General features: G+C 34.1%; 1 protein-coding gene across 3 annotated transcripts; it reads right to left on the reverse strand.

Moving 5' to 3' along the window:
* Positions 6,798 to 14,804, reverse strand: LOC109724039 (ubiquitin carboxyl-terminal hydrolase 24). 3 transcript variants are annotated; one of them, XM_020252659.1, is made up of 7 exons: positions 14,394 to 14,803; positions 12,907 to 13,551; positions 12,632 to 12,819; positions 11,518 to 11,768; positions 9,835 to 9,977; positions 8,314 to 8,490; positions 6,798 to 7,195 (listed from the first exon to the last, which is right to left on the reverse strand). In XM_020252659.1, the coding sequence occupies exons 1-7, from the start codon at positions 14,406 to 14,408 to the stop codon at positions 7,007 to 7,009; spliced, it is 1,608 nt and encodes a 535-aa protein (XP_020108248.1). In that variant the 5' UTR covers positions 14,409 to 14,803; the 3' UTR covers positions 6,798 to 7,006. The 3 variants fall into 3 exon arrangements, with proteins under 3 accessions (XP_020108248.1, XP_020108249.1, XP_020108250.1); XM_020252660.1 differs by having other exon boundaries at positions 7,007 to 7,195; positions 12,907 to 13,548; XM_020252661.1 differs by lacking the exon at positions 6,798 to 7,195 and adding an exon at positions 7,202 to 7,343 and having other exon boundaries at positions 14,394 to 14,804.

Consider the following 17,736-nt stretch of genomic DNA (forward strand, 5'->3'; position numbering starts at 1 on the left):
GACCCTTGGATTGGAAGGATGTAAGATTTATNACAATCACACACAAAAAAAAAAAAAAAAAACAAAATTTAGTATGGAGCTCTCCAACTAAGCCTCGTTGAAGACTTCACAATTCGTTGCTGGATGTCAGCTTTGTCTCTATTCAAAAGATTTTCTCTCGGAGTTTTTTTTTTTTTTAATGAACTATTAGATGGGGGCAAAACTAATAAGTGGTAACGGATCAGGACCTTCGCCCCACTTTGACATCGTTGAACAACTCCCGCTAAAATTTTATCCACTACATGTAGCACTGCCCGTTCCTTTAATTTGACACTATCTCGCCCGCCTCCCCCCTTAGGGACATAAACGGGTCGGATTCGAAGCGGATTTTTAAAAATCTGAACCAGAACCCAACTATAAAACCTGAACTTGAACTCGAATCTAAGTTTGAGGGATTTTAAAAATTCATATTCAAAATCTGAAACCTCAGCCCGAACCCAAAAATACAACATCAAACATATATACATACATAATGTAAAATTATTTCAAATTTGGGTCAGATTCGGTTCAGGTTCGAATTGGGTACAATTAAAGATCATATCCAAATTCAAATCCGTCGGATTTTCATTTTTGATATCTATATTCAAAACTATATTCATTCAGCATCGAATAAATTCACTTTGTTTGAATTCGAATTTGAATAAAATTTCGGTATCCGTATCCCTCGACATCCCTACTCTTCTCCCGAGTAAATGAGTTGTTGATTGGTTGTTCACTAATGGCGAATCTCTCTCCAAGTCACTAAATTATTATCTGCTGCACGATCTGGTTAGTAGAGGAAAGTGTCAAAGTTTGATAAAATACACATCTGAATCTTAATCTATATCCATGAGTAGGGCTACTGTACTCTTATAAGTATACAGCCTTTATGAGTATACAGCCCTTCGTACTCAAAAGTTATTTTCGATGATAGAGCTTGCGAATCGACGATCTACTCCGTTAAATATGATCTAGAGTATTTGAACCTTCTAAAAATTAAATTTCGTAATTTTTTAAAATCATAATAAAGTCTATCAAGCGGGTATACAGTAAACGGTCAAAATCGAATGACGTCCTAAAAATAGATGATCGGATCCTTCAATTTAAGATCGGAGTTATTGATCTTTTTCTAGCTCGTGAATAGAATTTTTTATCAAAAATTCAGTCTATTCCATTTTTTTTACACTGTTAAACTAGCAAGTATCATATACCGGTCATTAAAAATTTTTACCGTTGTCTCTAGCGCAGGTGGCAAAAAACTTGGTGGCACAGGTCCCAAGTTCGAATCCTAATTGATTCACATTTCTAGCTAATTTTATTTCTAAATAAAATAAACGAAGCGGGTAGCATGCGGCTTATCTCTCTCTCAAAAAAAGGGCTAAATTACAGAAAGCGCCCTTGTCAAAACCAAATTTTTTACTTTCCCTCCCTGTCATTTGAAAACCTACACTTTGCCCCCTTGTAAAATGAAAAATGTGCACTTCACCCCCTACCGTTAAGATTCAGTTATAAAATATTTTTTTATGCCAAAAATACCCCTCAGCCCTCTTCCCTGTTGCTTTGCTTTCCTCTGGCTCGCCGCCTCGCCGCCTCGCCCTCCTCCGCCGCCTCGCCTTCGCCCTTGTTGCCCTTGTCTACCTTTCCATCAAGGCCCACCTCGATTTCCTCCCTACTATCACCCAAATCGAGGGGCGGCAAGGGTGCGGGAGGAGAAGGGAAGCAGATGGAGAAGAAAATTGTAACGACCCAGCCCACTGGCAATAATAACTCGTTGGGCCCAGTCAACAGCCCAAAATGCTTAAGCCCAGTTATTATTACTAGTGTCTAAGTCTCTTATAAACCCAATGACAACCCCATTCCCATCCGATGTGGGACTATTCGGGTGTCACAAAAATGGAGAGAAATCGCGGCCGATTGAGGTGTGAATCGCGGCCGATCGAGGCGGCAGTTGAGGAAGATGATGGAGGAGACGAAAATGGTGAGAAGTAAAATGGTCATTTTACACACCGTACCCTCCGTGAACATATTTTATTTTACAAAGGGGCAAAGTGTAAGTTTTTAAATGAGAGGGGGGAAAGTGAAAAATCGGGTTTTGACAGGAAAGTTTTATATAATTTAGCCAAAAAAATTGTGACCTTTTGATTGTAAGATAAATGATGTCGAAAAATTATGAAACTTGATTTCTAAAAATTTTAAATGCTCTAAATAATATTTAACGATATGGATCGTCGATTCTAAAACTCTATTATCAAAAACGATTTATGAGTATGAAAACGATCATATTGATAAGAGTATAGTAATCGGACTCCTATATCCATATCCATATCCATTTTCATTCGTATATCTGGATGGTACGACTCATCTTTTTTATGCGCGCATCAAATGTCACAAGCACTCTTTGGTTACACACACAAAATTTAAAAAAAAAAAAAAACACCCCATGTTATCAAATCTCACCTTCCCTAAGAACAATTAACCCATGCTATAAACTAAAGATTGAGTTTAGGAGCACAATTTTTGTTTTTAATTTTTAATATTTGAGGGAGATAAAAGAGAGGGCAAAGATATATGTTTCCCTGATTTGTATCCAAAAAGCCAAATAGAAACTAAACGGATTTACTGGTTACGTGAGATGATCACTAAAAAAATCTCACATATTAGATAAATGGAGTATAAGTTACATTCCCCTTCAGTAGCATTGCTGGAATAGAGAAATACTGTTGATACACCTCATTGGAATGTACAATGTACATCCTGATTGGACGAATTTACTTGTAACATCCCAATAATCCAACATCAAATAATGTGAAAAAGTGTTATAGGTTTATAAGCGACGAACGCATTAGTATAAATAACTAGGTTTAAACCTTTTCAGTCAGTGGTTTGGGCCCATCGTTACGTTTGGTATCAGAGCCTTATAATTAACCAGCCGAAAGCCTGCGAATCTGCAGTTGTGTGTGTCGTTGGGCTGGGTTTGCGGGAACATCAGAGCATGAATGAGGGGAGTCTATGTAAATAACTGGGATTATGCATTTTGAGCCGATGGTTTAGCCCCAACGAGTTATTATTGCTAGCGGATCGGATCGTTATATTGCTAGTTTGTCATGAAAAAAAAAAAGAAAAACAAAAATATTAATTTGCCATGAAAAATAAATTTAAAAAATAATTAGTTTTAAAGAAAACAAAACAAACGAAAAACAGAAAAAAAAAAAAAAAAACCTATAAAAAAAAATTTGAATCATTTTTTCATACTTTTTTTCACCAATCAAATAGCTAGACCTCGCAATCTCTATTTATATCCGTAAGTACCCGCAGGTTACCTGTAAATTTGCGAGTATGGAACTAATTTTTTCCACCCAAAAAATAATGGGTAAAACGAGTGAGTACCCATTAATCTGTGGACATTTGGGCAACTCCGAGTGTCCATAGGTGCCCGCATATATATTTTTTTAAATTAAAAAATATATAATCTTTATGATATTGACTGTATAATTATTAATTTTGTATCACAAAAATTTAGTATGACAAAATACTTTTATATAATATAATTGATGAACTTTAAAATTTTATATTGTTTATTGTATGTTGTGATATTTCAAACAACAAGTTGTATTATTTTTTAAAAAATTATATATATATATATATATATATATAGAGAGAGAGAGAGAGAGAGAGAGAGAGAGAGAGAAATGCTTCTATACATCGGCCAATTTAAATCCGACTATTCAAATTTTTTAGGTTAAGATGGTCTTTTACATAATGGTAACCTGCTCAACAGGTTACCAATCAATCATAAAGATAATAAGGAGACGAAGACGAAGAGATAGATCTGGAAGGAAGGGAGGAGAGAGGAAGAGAGAGAATAAGGGAACGTTGGGTTAGGGGGTGGGGAAGTGGGGAGCGGCAGATGAGGGGATGCTAGGTTGGGTAGGAGGGGGAGCAAGAGTCGAGGGGACATCGGGTTAGGGGGGGTGCCGGAGTCGCAGGGAAGTCGGGTTAGGGAGGGGTGCGGGAGTCGAGGGGACGTAGGGTGAAGATCAAGAGAGAAGAAAAAATTAAGAGTACATAAATAACAAATAAATTCTAAAAAAAGGTGGCTTTGTCACGTCAGCTTCAAGCCATGGGGATTAATATAGAGTTTATATATTTATAGATATTTGAAAATATGCATTTGCTAATTACCAAATTTGAAAATATCCAACAAATTTTCATTTCCTAATTTAATTTTGTTACTTATCAAATTATATAATGGCTAATTTCATAAGTGATAAATCTTNTAGAAATGTATAAAATTTATTTGAACTATAACCCCTTTTTGATCTATCTAATTTTTAAAAACTTGAACATGTAAGTTTTTAATTCATTTTATTTGAGTCAAATAATGACTCACAAACTTCAAAATTTAAATGCATCATTCATTTTTTACGGACCTAGTTAGCACATGTTATATAATATATGCAATTACAATTCTACTAAAATAAGTAATGGACCTAAAATTTATATCGAAAGAACCAGCAGATGACTTATATCTGATAAAATTAAATAGTTGGGTAGTGAAATCATACCTATTGAAAGGTTGAACAGTTGAATCAAAACGAGCCAAAGTTCAAGTAAGTTCTATACGCTAAACCCTATTACATATATTGGTTTTGCACAAGACCCCCTTCAATTTTCAGAATATATAAAATCCTCCCTCACTAATTGGGATAAAACTTCAAAAGGGAGCTCCCCCAACAAGGCATCGTTCGAGAGTCTCCGTTCCACTATCACGTGTGTTAGTTTTGTAGTTTGTTCAGTATTTTCTAATACTAAAATTCAAAAAAAAAAAATCTATAGGAAAAAATTATAATTTTTGAATAGAGACAAAACTGATCCGTGAATTAAAGCTTCTTAATGAGACTTCCTTGGAAGGCTCCCCTCCGATTTTTTTTTCTTCATATTTGAATTGTTCAACTCTCATAATTTTGCTCTTTAAAAGATGTTTAAATATTTTGGAGGGTGATGTCATATCGGTCTATTTTCGACATAGTATACATTGTGCTATTATACATAGTTAGCACAGTCGTCATAATTAGGAGTCGCGTACCAAGGTCATCATCAACTTCAGTTCGAGAACCGACCGTCCCTAGAGCAAGTAGCAAAAGGCTTGGTGGTTGGCATCCGAGACCCAAGTTCGAATCCTAGTTGATTCACATTTCTAACTAAGTTTATCTCTAAATGAAATAAAGGAAGCGGATAGTGAGCTACCTATCTCTCCAAAAAAAAAAAAAAAAAAAAAAAAAAAAACTTCAGTTCCAGAAGCATCAGGTAGAGATTTTAGGATGCTTCTGGATGCTTCTCGAACAGTTGAGTCGCGGCATTGGCCTAGCGTTTGAAAAACTCCAATAACTAAAAAAAAAATACTATGCCTTAAAATTCAGGCTTGATGCAGCAGCACCTTAGTCATCTATTGATGGTCGTAAATGCTATACGAATCGATTAGGTAAAGTGCTGCAGGCATACAGCGTTCACATACCATAAGCAAATACGGTACACAGACAGTCCATATATTTCCACCAATAAACAGTACATTATCTCCGCCCTTTCAAGCTATTTTCAACAATAAAACATGTAATTCAACGATCAGCTTCCTTAAACATGATCTACAATATTAGAACTATCTAAAAATTAAATTTTATACGTTTTCGACATTATTTGTCACTGACCATAGCCTAAAAAATAACTATTTTAATAACCAATATAGTACGCTGGTATATTCAATAGTGTAGAACAACACAAATTAAGTAAAATTTTGATAAAAGCAAGATCAGTATTTCTCACTATTTTTTATGAAATTTTTATTTACACCCAACCCCTCGACCGATAAAGTTGAGCCGGCCCTCGCTGCCAAACAGGCCCTGAGCAGAGGTTGAAATGGGAATCTTGGCTTGGTCATGCTAGATTTTCATTCCATTGGGCCCAAGACATAAGCATCAACAACAGAAAATCTCTCTCCGAAACTTAATTATTGAGACAAGAATTTGCATTGGAACAAAGAAAGAGTGTTTCCAGTGGCATTGTAACATAGTCATTGACACTTTCCAACACCACACCTTCCTTGATCACACCAAAGCCCATACAAAAACAAAACAGTTCATCTGAAAAGCCAAACAAATGTTGTACTTCTTTTTTGTTTTGTTTTGTTTTTTTTTTTTTTTTGTTTTGGTTCTCCTTTACCACGCTTTGTAATCACCACTAAAACAATGGGCATATTATTTGGCTTAAATCTGAATTGCTGGGGACTTAAGATTGTTAGGTTTAAAATAACTTTTCAGTTGAACTAAAATTTAGGCGAAAGATTTTTTTTTTTCCCACCATTGTTTGTTTGACAGAAAAGCCAATAGCTTCAAAACAATAATTATCCCATAAAAATGTTCACACACAGAATGAAAAATGTTGTAACAGCTAATTTTTTATCATTTTTTTCTGTGCCTCTCCTGTAATAAACTTCAGCATCACCCAGGGCAAAGTCAATTATAACAGTTTAAAAAAACTTTCAGCATCACCCAGGGCAAAGTCAATTACAACAGTTTAAAAAAGTTTTGAGTTAGTAGCAAATTAATTTACAACGAATCTAACAAAGAAAGTAGGTATTTATGGCCGAAAACAACTTTATCTCCTCGACTTTTCGGTGAAACAAGCAAACCCTAAACTTTTCATCCACAGCATGTGAAGCAACATGGCAAGAGTAAAAAGACTTAAGTCACTATATTAGAGAGGCTTTAACTTTTGCACTTCTCTTTGCTAACAAAAAAGGAAAAAGAAGAAGAAGAAGAAGACGAAGAAGAGCCCATGTAACAAGAACAAATAAATACCATCACATGACTACCCTATTTGAATAGCTTTACATTAGGGTCGTAGCAACGTTCACAGCAGCAGAGTATAATTAACACTTTTAATAATAAAGCAGGAGCAGCAACACCATAATTACGAGTAACAGAGCACAGACCTATACTTGCTTGTAGAAGAGAACATAAGCTTGGTCATGAAGGACTTTGTTGGTACTCACGATTGTGACGGATGCATCGTCGAACCGAAGCCACTGGCCGTCGGAATACCTAGCATCGGCAGTGTAATGTCCCTTCGAGGGTTCCATCCCGTGGTGTGTTATAGTAGCCACAAGCTCGTATTTCCGGCTCTACATTAAAACCAGGAAAGAAAAAACAAAAAGAAAAGAAAATTGAAGTTTGTGAAAAGTATCTATATCCCTGAACCCACATAGTTTCAATTTTTAAAGTTTAAAGCCCAAGATTTATTCTGTGTAATGATTAAGTCCTTCCATTAATCTGCAGTCCAAGATAAACGACACATCAGCACAATTTTAGAGTCTGTGTTGCTACATGGAAATATGGAGGGTACAATTGAAACTAGCAGGGTGGAATTAAGAGCAGCATCAAGCTTTAGGGACTAAATTCATTAATACTCCTCCAAATGTAGTAATTTACTTTTTTCAGCCGCCATCAGAAATGGAGGTCGAATGCGGTTTATATTGATTTGAGTAAGGTTGTAAATAGCGAATAGCGGATACATAGCGTTTGGAGAGTCTCATAGCGGAAAGCGGATAGCGGACGCTATAGCGGGCGCTATGAACCCATAGCGGGTTTCATAAAAGCAAATTTAATATGTTTATGTTTCTTATAAAATACATATAATTTTGGAGAAAAGACCACTAATCATTCTTTTTTTTTAGTATTGAAAGCCTATATATTTAATGTTATTATCTATTAAGAATTTAAGATTAACTTTAAAATATTTAGCAAACCAAAAAAATGACGATACATGATTCTCTTTTAAAAACGGATCACCTTTTTATCTTCCAAACCCGTAGAAACAGGGTTTATTTCATTTAAGGATCCAACCCGATAAGTCATTTTAACCCGTTTGTATTTTTTAAAGGTTTGGGCTCATAGCGCCCGCTTTTTTACCGCTTTATAGCGGCCGCTTTAGCGGGCGCTACGCCGCTAAAGCGGCCGCTATGAACCCGAACCGCTATATACCGCTTTATATATTATAGCATAACGGTAACATCTAAAAACCGCTATAGCGGCCGCTATGGCGGGCATAACGGCCGCTATTTAAAACACTGGATTTGAGAGGTAAAATTATTGTAAATAAAAATCAGAACAGCAATCATAGAAAAAGTGTTCAAGAAGAACTCTTTACGCAGGCTGGTATAACACACACACACACACACACACACACACACACACACAAAAAAAGGGAAAACGAGAGAGGATGAAAGCAGATAAAGCTCACCTCTGATGATGGAGAGACAAGTAAATCACGGCTTAGAACCAGTTCAAGTGGGAAGCGGACAGGCTTATGCAGCTTAGTGCTTCCCTTGCTTCCATAACTAAACCTCATCAAGTGCAGAATCATTATCTTCGAAAGTGTCTGGATTTTAACAGATTTGCGAGCGCTTACGACCCCAGCCTGCGAAAGGGAGTTGTGTTTCCATCTATCAGAACCAAACGGGAAATTAAAGGTTGCATGATCCTTTATTTCTTTTTTCCTGCCTTTAAACATTTTTTAAGACAAAACGATAGATGACGGCAACTAACAAAGCCTCAGTTCCTAATACAAATATCACGTAACAAATGTTAAATTTCCTTTTGTTTCATAGGAAAAGGTCTTCCCCTGCTTTAGTTCGTTATATTTCCTGGAAGAACTCGGTTAATTCTTATGGAGCCTCAACCAATATTGAGTTATGCTCTAGTCAACCACAATATGGCACCTTGGTAAGTGCCTTTGAGTTTAGAGAAATAAACTCTAATTTCTTCAAAATTTTAATTCAAGTTGAATACATCATAGTTTGTAATTTTAATCTGACTCGTCCAATACATGCTTGACCTTGCATCATCCACATTGGATGTTATAGCACTAAGATGTTTACTAAGCTACATTATGACCACTAGAGAACTGTGCGAAGGCATTATTCAAAGGTGAGATGTTTTGTACTTAGAACTTTTATGCAAACTACAACTAACAAAACCAGATTAACAAAGAGATCGAAACAAGAAAAGCAGGAACATAAGCCACATCTCAGAACAAGTATGGCACTGTATGTTGTTAGCCAATCCTCACCACTCCAGAACTAGAGTTAATGTGTTGTAACTCCTGAGTAATGGTGTACTGTTATGGCCTGAATTATGAATATAAAATGAACAGGTGTAACTTCATAGAACTATCTAGAGAGTGTCGACATAGTTCTATTGATTAATTTTATGATAGTCAGCATTATGGCTGCTTTTGAAGCATTGTGCAAGAAAGAACTTGAAATGCAGGCAAGGACAGTTTTTTCTCCATAAGACTGTACACCCAGATAGAAGTTCTGTACTCTAACAGAAAAAGTAAAACGATTATTAACTGAATTGCATGACACGCCTATCAACCAAATTCGACAAGTCAATAGACAGAAATATCAGGAAAAGTTCTGGGCAATTCAAATTTTTGGACAAGAACAAACTATAGACAAACCAACTCCTGTCAAGTACATTTAAGTCTACAGAAGATAAATCACTAAGAATTATAACTTAAAAGCAATAATGTTAAGAATAAACAGTGCCTCCTTAGCAAGGATGCCATCAAGGAGTATCATGAAGATCAACAAAATCAGAACATAACATACTCGCAGAAAAAAAAGAAAATCAAAATAACAAAACTAGCAGACTACTAATCCCAAATTTGCTATGAAAGAATCAAAGACCAAAAGTTAATCTCTCTTCTATTGTAGCAAAATTAGTAATGTATAATCTTAATTTCATAAGAAGTGGATACCTTCCCAGGTGACGTTCTGTACCCTTCAAGATTTTCTGGGGCAGAAAATAAATGGAGAGCATCCTCAATAGTCTGGACAGCACCAGGGAAAATGTCAAGGTGGAGCAAGAGGAAAGGTTGAACTGTGGCTGAGGCCTTATTGCCTGTACAAAGTAATGTTACACTCATCATACAACCCAGAGATAAAACAGAACTGAAAGAACTTATTAGCTGGAATAACTCATTAGATATCGCTATAATTATCAGGAATGTTTTCTATTTGCATAGAACCTTCTTCTTAGAGATGAACACAGTTCACCGTAAACATTTTTCACCTTCCCAATTTTTTTACGCTCCATTCTCTAGGGGAGTTTGGAAGGTTTCTTCAAGCTTGAACAAAACTTTGTAGGTAAGAGATGGGTTAATTACACATTTAGTCCTTCAAATTAGGGAAGTCATGAAATTAGTCCTTGCACATTCAAACCTTGAGATTCAGTCTATAATTTAGTAAGTGCAACAATCAAGTCCAATGAAACTAAGTGAAGATAGTACGTAATGACATCTGACATGACCTAGAGTATTCAACTGTACGTAAATCTTGCCTAACAAAACTCACGTGTCTCGAAGAACAGATATTTAGGCAGTCAACGCTCTTGGCAGTGGAATGCCCCTCGCAGAAGACGTGAGTTTGTTAGGTGGAATTCAGATACAAGAGAACCCTCTAGACCATGTCAACTGCTTTGTAGACTGTTAGGTTTCATCACTATTTAATTTTAGAAATGAAGAGTAACGAAGGATTTGATAGTTACTCATTTCTGAAATATATGGACTTGATTGTTAAACTGACAATAGATCCCTAATCGAAAAAATGTACATGTAGGGACTAAATTGGTACCCCATACCTGACCCATATTTCGAGAACTAAGAATGCACTTAATCCTCAAGAAATATTAACAGACTCACTTATGATGTGGCTAGGACCATCGTTTTCCCTGAATCCTTCTGTGAACCTCCTTAACAATATAGTAACAATATCACAATTTGACATTTAATGCCACTAATTTTCACAGAAAATTAACGACAACAACATTGTCCTTAATAATGATCGTCAGAAGAAGTCTTTTACGTCAATCTAATAACGGATGCAGATATCATTATTTAAGCATGATATATTATGGTAATAATTGGAAGAGTTGCATTATCAAATAGGATAACTAAAGTAGTAGAAATTTCAGGCATAGTCATACCATGTATATCAAGACAAGAGACTTAAATAATTATAGAGGTGAAGAAAAGGTGCAAAACTCAATGGCAACATAATTGAGGGCACAGTCATAGTCATACCATCCACACCAGCACAAGGTGTCCTAAATGTTGTAATGGATGTGAAGAAAAAGGAGTGATCATTGAGCTATAAACATTTAAATTCTGATACTGACACTACCCCACTCAGGTAGGATACATAAAGGTTGATATGTAGATGAAGAGTCAATAATAACAAATTAACTGATATTGATTCTTACCTGAAAACGGTTTCAGGATCAGAAAACTCTTCATTTGAAGAAGATTTTATTGTTGCTTTAGATAAACAATCTAATGAGGATACAGCAATCTAATAAATTTGCTGACAACATAACAAAAAGGAATATAATCTGCGTTTCTACTTTTAGGAACAGGATTTAGGAACAGGATAAATGAACATACCTCTTGCTTTCACTACACTTCTTAATTGACCTCCAAAAATAGCACTTAATTCAGAAGGCATAAAGGTCTGAGTTCTTGTGACAGCAGACTTGTTCTTTGGCCCAACAGTCTCCCATCCATCATCATCTTCAGCGGAGGATACAAGAGGCAAGTTCCCATCTTGTAAACTCGGAAAATGACCATTAAGCTTCAGCAATTCATCATGCATTCGATCCATGACAAAGCTTAAAAACTCCTGAGCATCTTCTTGTCTACAAAAAAGGAAATTAAAAAAAAAAAAAGCAATGATAAAATATAGATGCAAGACTAACAAGAAACTTCATATAATATTACAAATTGCAGTAATGATAAAAGAGAGATCCATTATTGAAAGTTGACTTCATCATATCAGACTTAATCAGTGGTGGCAATTCCTCCCCCAAAGAAAGAATTGGATCTTCAGAAAACACCGTGTGAAATTTACAGTTCATGTATGACACAGTTTACATCAATGCACTTCAAAAATATTTAGAGTTGTGACAAAAGTAGATTAAGATGACCGTACACACTTTTGTCTATAAGTAGTCCTGTACATAATTTGATTTGGTCAATGCTTACTACTACTTGGCATTGGTTTCAATATTTTGTTTAAAAGATGAGAATCAATTAAAGTTTGATAATAAAGGCTATAGTGCTTGTGGAAAAAGAGAAGAAAAGGTGGAAAATGAGAATGAAGTAACTTCACCAAGGAATAGGTATTCCTTGCATGATAGATCACATAAAGGATTAAAACAACATTTTTTATAAGCACATAAAAGCAAACTGTCCAGAACAACTAGAATTTTGTCCGCGTTTTCATCTAACGAAATGTTAAGACAGTTACAGATTATTGGCTTAATACAATTAGCAATGTGTTGACGGCAGCAGAGCCGACGTGTTAGAGTTGATAAAATTATGTAGAGTAACAAGTAAAAGACAATATCTAACAATTGTTTTCTTCTTCACCATTAGCTAACTAGGCCATGATTTTAACAGAAAACTGGAACAAAAGATGAAGTTCCATATGACAAGTTTGATTTTATCATGGCTAATATCATACAAAAATTTTTCAACTGCAGAAATCAACATGACATACCTTGGTCGTGCAGACATTCCTGTAGGCAAATCTGGAGTAAAGTTTTGCAAAACAGCATCAAACATGATGGGACTCAATGACTTCCCAGACTCTAGAACTCTCCTCTCACTGTTCTTTGCACTTGGATCCTCAGGCATGTCGAAGTCAGATATAAACTCAACAAAAGCATTTAATGTTGGATAGCCAATCTAGATAACAAACAAGTATATCAGAAGAACAGTAAACCAAGGTAAGCAGATAAAAGTAATTCATATAATGCTTTAAAAGATCAAGACCTTCGGGATATTTTGATTCCTAAGATCCTGCAAAAGCTGGACGAAAGGTGAACACGAAAGTAATGCCTGCAATGTAGCATTAAGGAAGCATAAATTTCCGGTATTCACTAAGCCACGTGGAAGTATGTTCTTGGGCAGAGTTACTGTCTCATTAGATCTCTTTGGCTCATCTACTGCTGCAGTCACAATAGCTGGTGAATCAACAGTTGTTGCATCCTTGTTTTTCTTAACTTGAACCACATCACCATGCACCTTTTTGCTTCCAACAAAATCATTGTCAGCTACGTGCGTAGAAACTAAAGCTTCTGCGTTCTTTCCATTCGCAAGGACACCATCATAAGGAGAAATGGAACTGTACGGTCCTCCATTCACCTGGGCAGCTCTACCATTTTGTACATTATGACTTATCTTTTCTTTCTCATCCTTCCGTTTACTATCCTTCGTAACAATCTTATTGCGACTATCTTTTGGTAAATCAGTTTGCTTGGTGTTAGAACTGGAACCGTTATGCAAACTTAGAGAAGAGAAGTCCAATGACCCAAACTGCAGTCCTGTTGTTTCCGGAGAGCAAACAGCAGGCTTATCTGATTGCTTTTGAAATAGCCTAGTCTCATCTTCAGTGAAGGACCCAAACAAAAAGAACTGCTAAATTAAGTATAGGACGCAGTATTAATAAGGGCATCTCAGAACTTGAAACCACAGAGACACAGATGTGCTTTCTTGCATTCAGACAAAGCGAACATAAGTAAATTTAGATGGCAATCAATTGGAGACCACACCCGTCAACCAGCATGAACTATAAAACTAAGAATTAAGATCATTTAGGCAACACATAGATGATGAAATCAGCTCGCAATTATTATCCACATAGTGGCCTCCGATAGCACCTGTTGCAGAAAGTTGTCTAAAGAAGACACTGACCAAAGACAAAACATTTGAACTCTAGCTCATATTTTGAATCCCATAGTAAACTATATTCCATCGACCAGCAAGTTACAATATTCAGATCCACCACCTCCCACAGAGCCTATATATCAAAAACTTTTTCTTTCCACAGCACAAAAGACCAAAGTCACACATATCATTAAACTTTAAATCGCTTAATAAGCAATCGCAATATATCATCATACGCGTTATAAAGAGTTGAAACTATTTTTGTGTCGCACTTTTCATGATGATAACATCTGTTTAGACATTACAATCACTACAATGTGACAGAGAATCATACAAACAGCAATCTTTTAACTTAGCAAGGGTCTGCAATCAAAAGTAAGACTTGATATGACGCATTCGACGACAAAAACCGGATTAACCTACAACACTACAAACACATATACCCGAAATCCAAACGTAGTACGGATGAGTAAACACAAGAAAGATCACACAAGCATCCCAATTCTCTAGCATTTACATCACAATCAACAAAAGACGCCGCGAAACAATAGACAACACAGCTAAATTTCAAAGTTCCATCGCGGGATATATACCTCGCCGCCGCTCATCTCGCCTGGAGAACCGAGGAACCACCACGAAAGGAGCAGGAAACCTCAAAAGGAGCCTCTTGCAGGGGCGATCGGAGCCGTATCGAAGGGGAGGAAACTAGGGTTTGGAACCCGGCCGAGTGGAGAGAGGGGAAGCGGGGAGGAGACATGAAAGAGCGAGAGGAGACACCGAGATAGCGAGAGGAGGGGAGGGGTGCGAGCATTTAAAGGCCGCCGCCGCCGCCGCCGCCGCGACGATCCGGTCACCGCCACCGCCGACGCGGCGGAGCATCGACCAAAAGGATTAGGGTTGGGGCGAAGATACGCAGGGTGAGCGCACCGCGACGCGAACGGCGGCGAAAAGGTGGGTGATGAATGAGAGAGAGAGAGAGAGAGAGAGGGGTAGGGTTTGGGGTGATGAAAAAGGCTTGGATGGGAGTTTATATTATTATTGCGTTCGTTTCATTCGTATTCCCGGAAGAAAGATTCCATACTCAAAAACGACTTTTGATACTATACTACTATCTATAATATAATATTTAAAAAATTATTTTACTATATAGTTTTGAGTCATTAAAAATACTTTTTTGATTATTTTTATTATTGAATAAATAATATTTAGGCTTTGTTTGAGATTGCAGGAAATTACGTTACATTGAAAAAAAATCCTATTTATTTTCATACACATATGGCGATGAGTCGGTTATAATATATTTTTTGCGATCCCATCGGAGAAAGCATAAGCATATCCCTACATGCTTTTACCCCAACTCTATTTTATCTAATAGCATTAGATGGATCTCAATACCAAACTAAGCCTTAATCAATTACCACTAAATCGTAGGAGACCACTATTAAACTCTAGGGAATCACTATCATCCTAACTGTACAAGTTTTTATCTAAGGGTTAAAAATTGTCCAAATACTATTAATAGTATAGAAGCTCAATTCCTCAAAAAAAATATAAATTAATAATTTTTTTGAACTTTAATAAGTGAGAGTTATATATAATAAGGGCGAAAGTGGTTAGAATAAACTGTGAATTCAACACCGGATTTGATTGGATGCGAATACGGATGTCAAAATTATGTATCGGGTTGTATTCGAATATTATATTTATAATATTTTCGAATTCGGATTTGGATATGAATATATAGAAAATTTTGATTTTGAATTTGGAACTGAATTCTGATATCCGAAAATTAATATATGTTATTAATTCATATATTGTGAAAATAATAATAATAATAATAATATTTTTCTACATTTAATAATTAAGATTAAGATTAAATTATAGTTATAAATTTAGTTTTGAAAATATTGATTGAGGTTTGATTGTTTTTTATGGGGAGATGAGAGGAATGTTAATATATATATTATATATTATTATATATATTATGGAGGAATAAGGTGGTTTTTATTGTTTTTTTCATTCATTTTATCATGAGTTTTATATCAAAGTTATATTTACTTTTTAAAATTTTAAATGTTATTTAATAAAATATGGGTATATAAAAATTTGAATATGAATGTGAAATTTTAGTTAATATTCATATATCTATATCTATATCTATATCTATATCTATATCTATCTATATCTATATCTATCTATACTATATATAAAAGCGTATAGAAATTCCGACAATGACAGACGGAATCCAAAAATAAATAAAATAATATCCCCTACGAATGGTTGTGATTAATTTTTTAAAAATATCTCAAATAAAAGCAAACGATTATGATCAATCTATTAAATCTCTACTATATCCAAAAAAAATAAAATAATATTCCCTATGAATGGTTATGATTAATTTGTTAAAAATATCTCAAATAAAAATGAACGGTTATGATTAATCTATTAACTCTCTACTATATATAAATATTTATTCTCTACAAATGGTTATGATCAATTTGTTTAAAATAGCATTCCTATTCATCTATTTTACATTAAAATTAAATTTTGATTTTAAATTATGAATTAAATTTAAATTTTGATATCAAATTTGAATTAACAATTAATTTTTTTATTACAGTAGATGAAAATTAAATTTTAAATTTTAAAGTAAATGTGAATTAAATTTTGATGCTTTTAATTTAAAATACATATTTAAATTTGATTCATCAAAAATCAAAAGTATATAAAAATGTTCGATGTATATAAAAAAAAGAATACTGTAGGATATTATAAATATTTTCTAATAAAATATAACATATCAACATATAAATATAATTTTTATTGTAAAATTTTGGATATATATAATGTACAAATTTATATTGATTTGAAATAAATTATAATAATTATTATGTGCATTTGCACGTACATTCAACTAGTTAGTATATATTACTATACAAAAAATATTTGAATCCGAAGAAATATCTGATTTTATTCAAATCTAATTTTAACAGATATTATAATAAAAATTTAGCATTCGACAAATATCTGTATTCGAATTCGCATACGAGAAAATATAAATGTGAATATGGTTTCACCAAATATTAGATCATTTTAACCACTAGTAGGTATATAAAGACTCCATGGTAGTGTAAAAATATATGTAAAAAATCTCTAGTTTGGGCCAATTTATAATGAGATCCAAATTCCAATCCTTTTTTCTTTTTTATCAAATGCATGAGGAGTGCATTAGTTGGTGCAAGCATTCATGCGGGTCCAATGGATTCAAATTCAGATTTTGTACTTAATTTTAAATTCAATTTTAAATTTAAAATTTAATATTTTAATTTAATTCAAATTTAAATTTTATTTTTAAATTCAAAATGTGTCAAATTCAGATTTTGAATTCAAATATCAATCCAAATTCACATTCAGATTTTGAATGCAGCATTTTACATTCAAATTCAAATTTAAAATTTAATTTAAAACTTAAAATTTTAAAACATAATTCAGACTTTAAATTCAAATTAGAAATTTCAATTTAATTTTAGATTTTGAATTTGAATTCAAATTTAGATTCAATATTGATTAAGAATATCAAAACTAAATATCAAACTTCGTAATCAAATTTTAATTTTAATTTCAAAGTCAAATTTAAATTTTGAATTTGAATTTGAATTTCTAATTTAGTTTAAAATTAAAATTATAGCTTTAAATTCAAACTTAAATTTTTAACTTTATATTTTTAATTTAAAATTTAAATTTAAACTTTATTGCACAATTGATTTCCAATCTTTTCAATTGTTAACTTTGGTTCCTAAAGAAGCTATGTAGATGCTCAATTAGAGTCTGTTTGGTTTTACATAAAACTATGAAAAATATTTAAATGGAAATGTTTTTTCAATGAAAACATAACTTTACGGGTTTTTGGTGTTATAAACATTACATTAATATAAA

Source organism: Ananas comosus, linkage group 18 (genome assembly GCF_001540865.1).
Source record: "Ananas comosus cultivar F153 linkage group 18, ASM154086v1, whole genome shotgun sequence".
NCBI lineage: Eukaryota > Viridiplantae > Streptophyta > Magnoliopsida > Poales > Bromeliaceae > Ananas > Ananas comosus.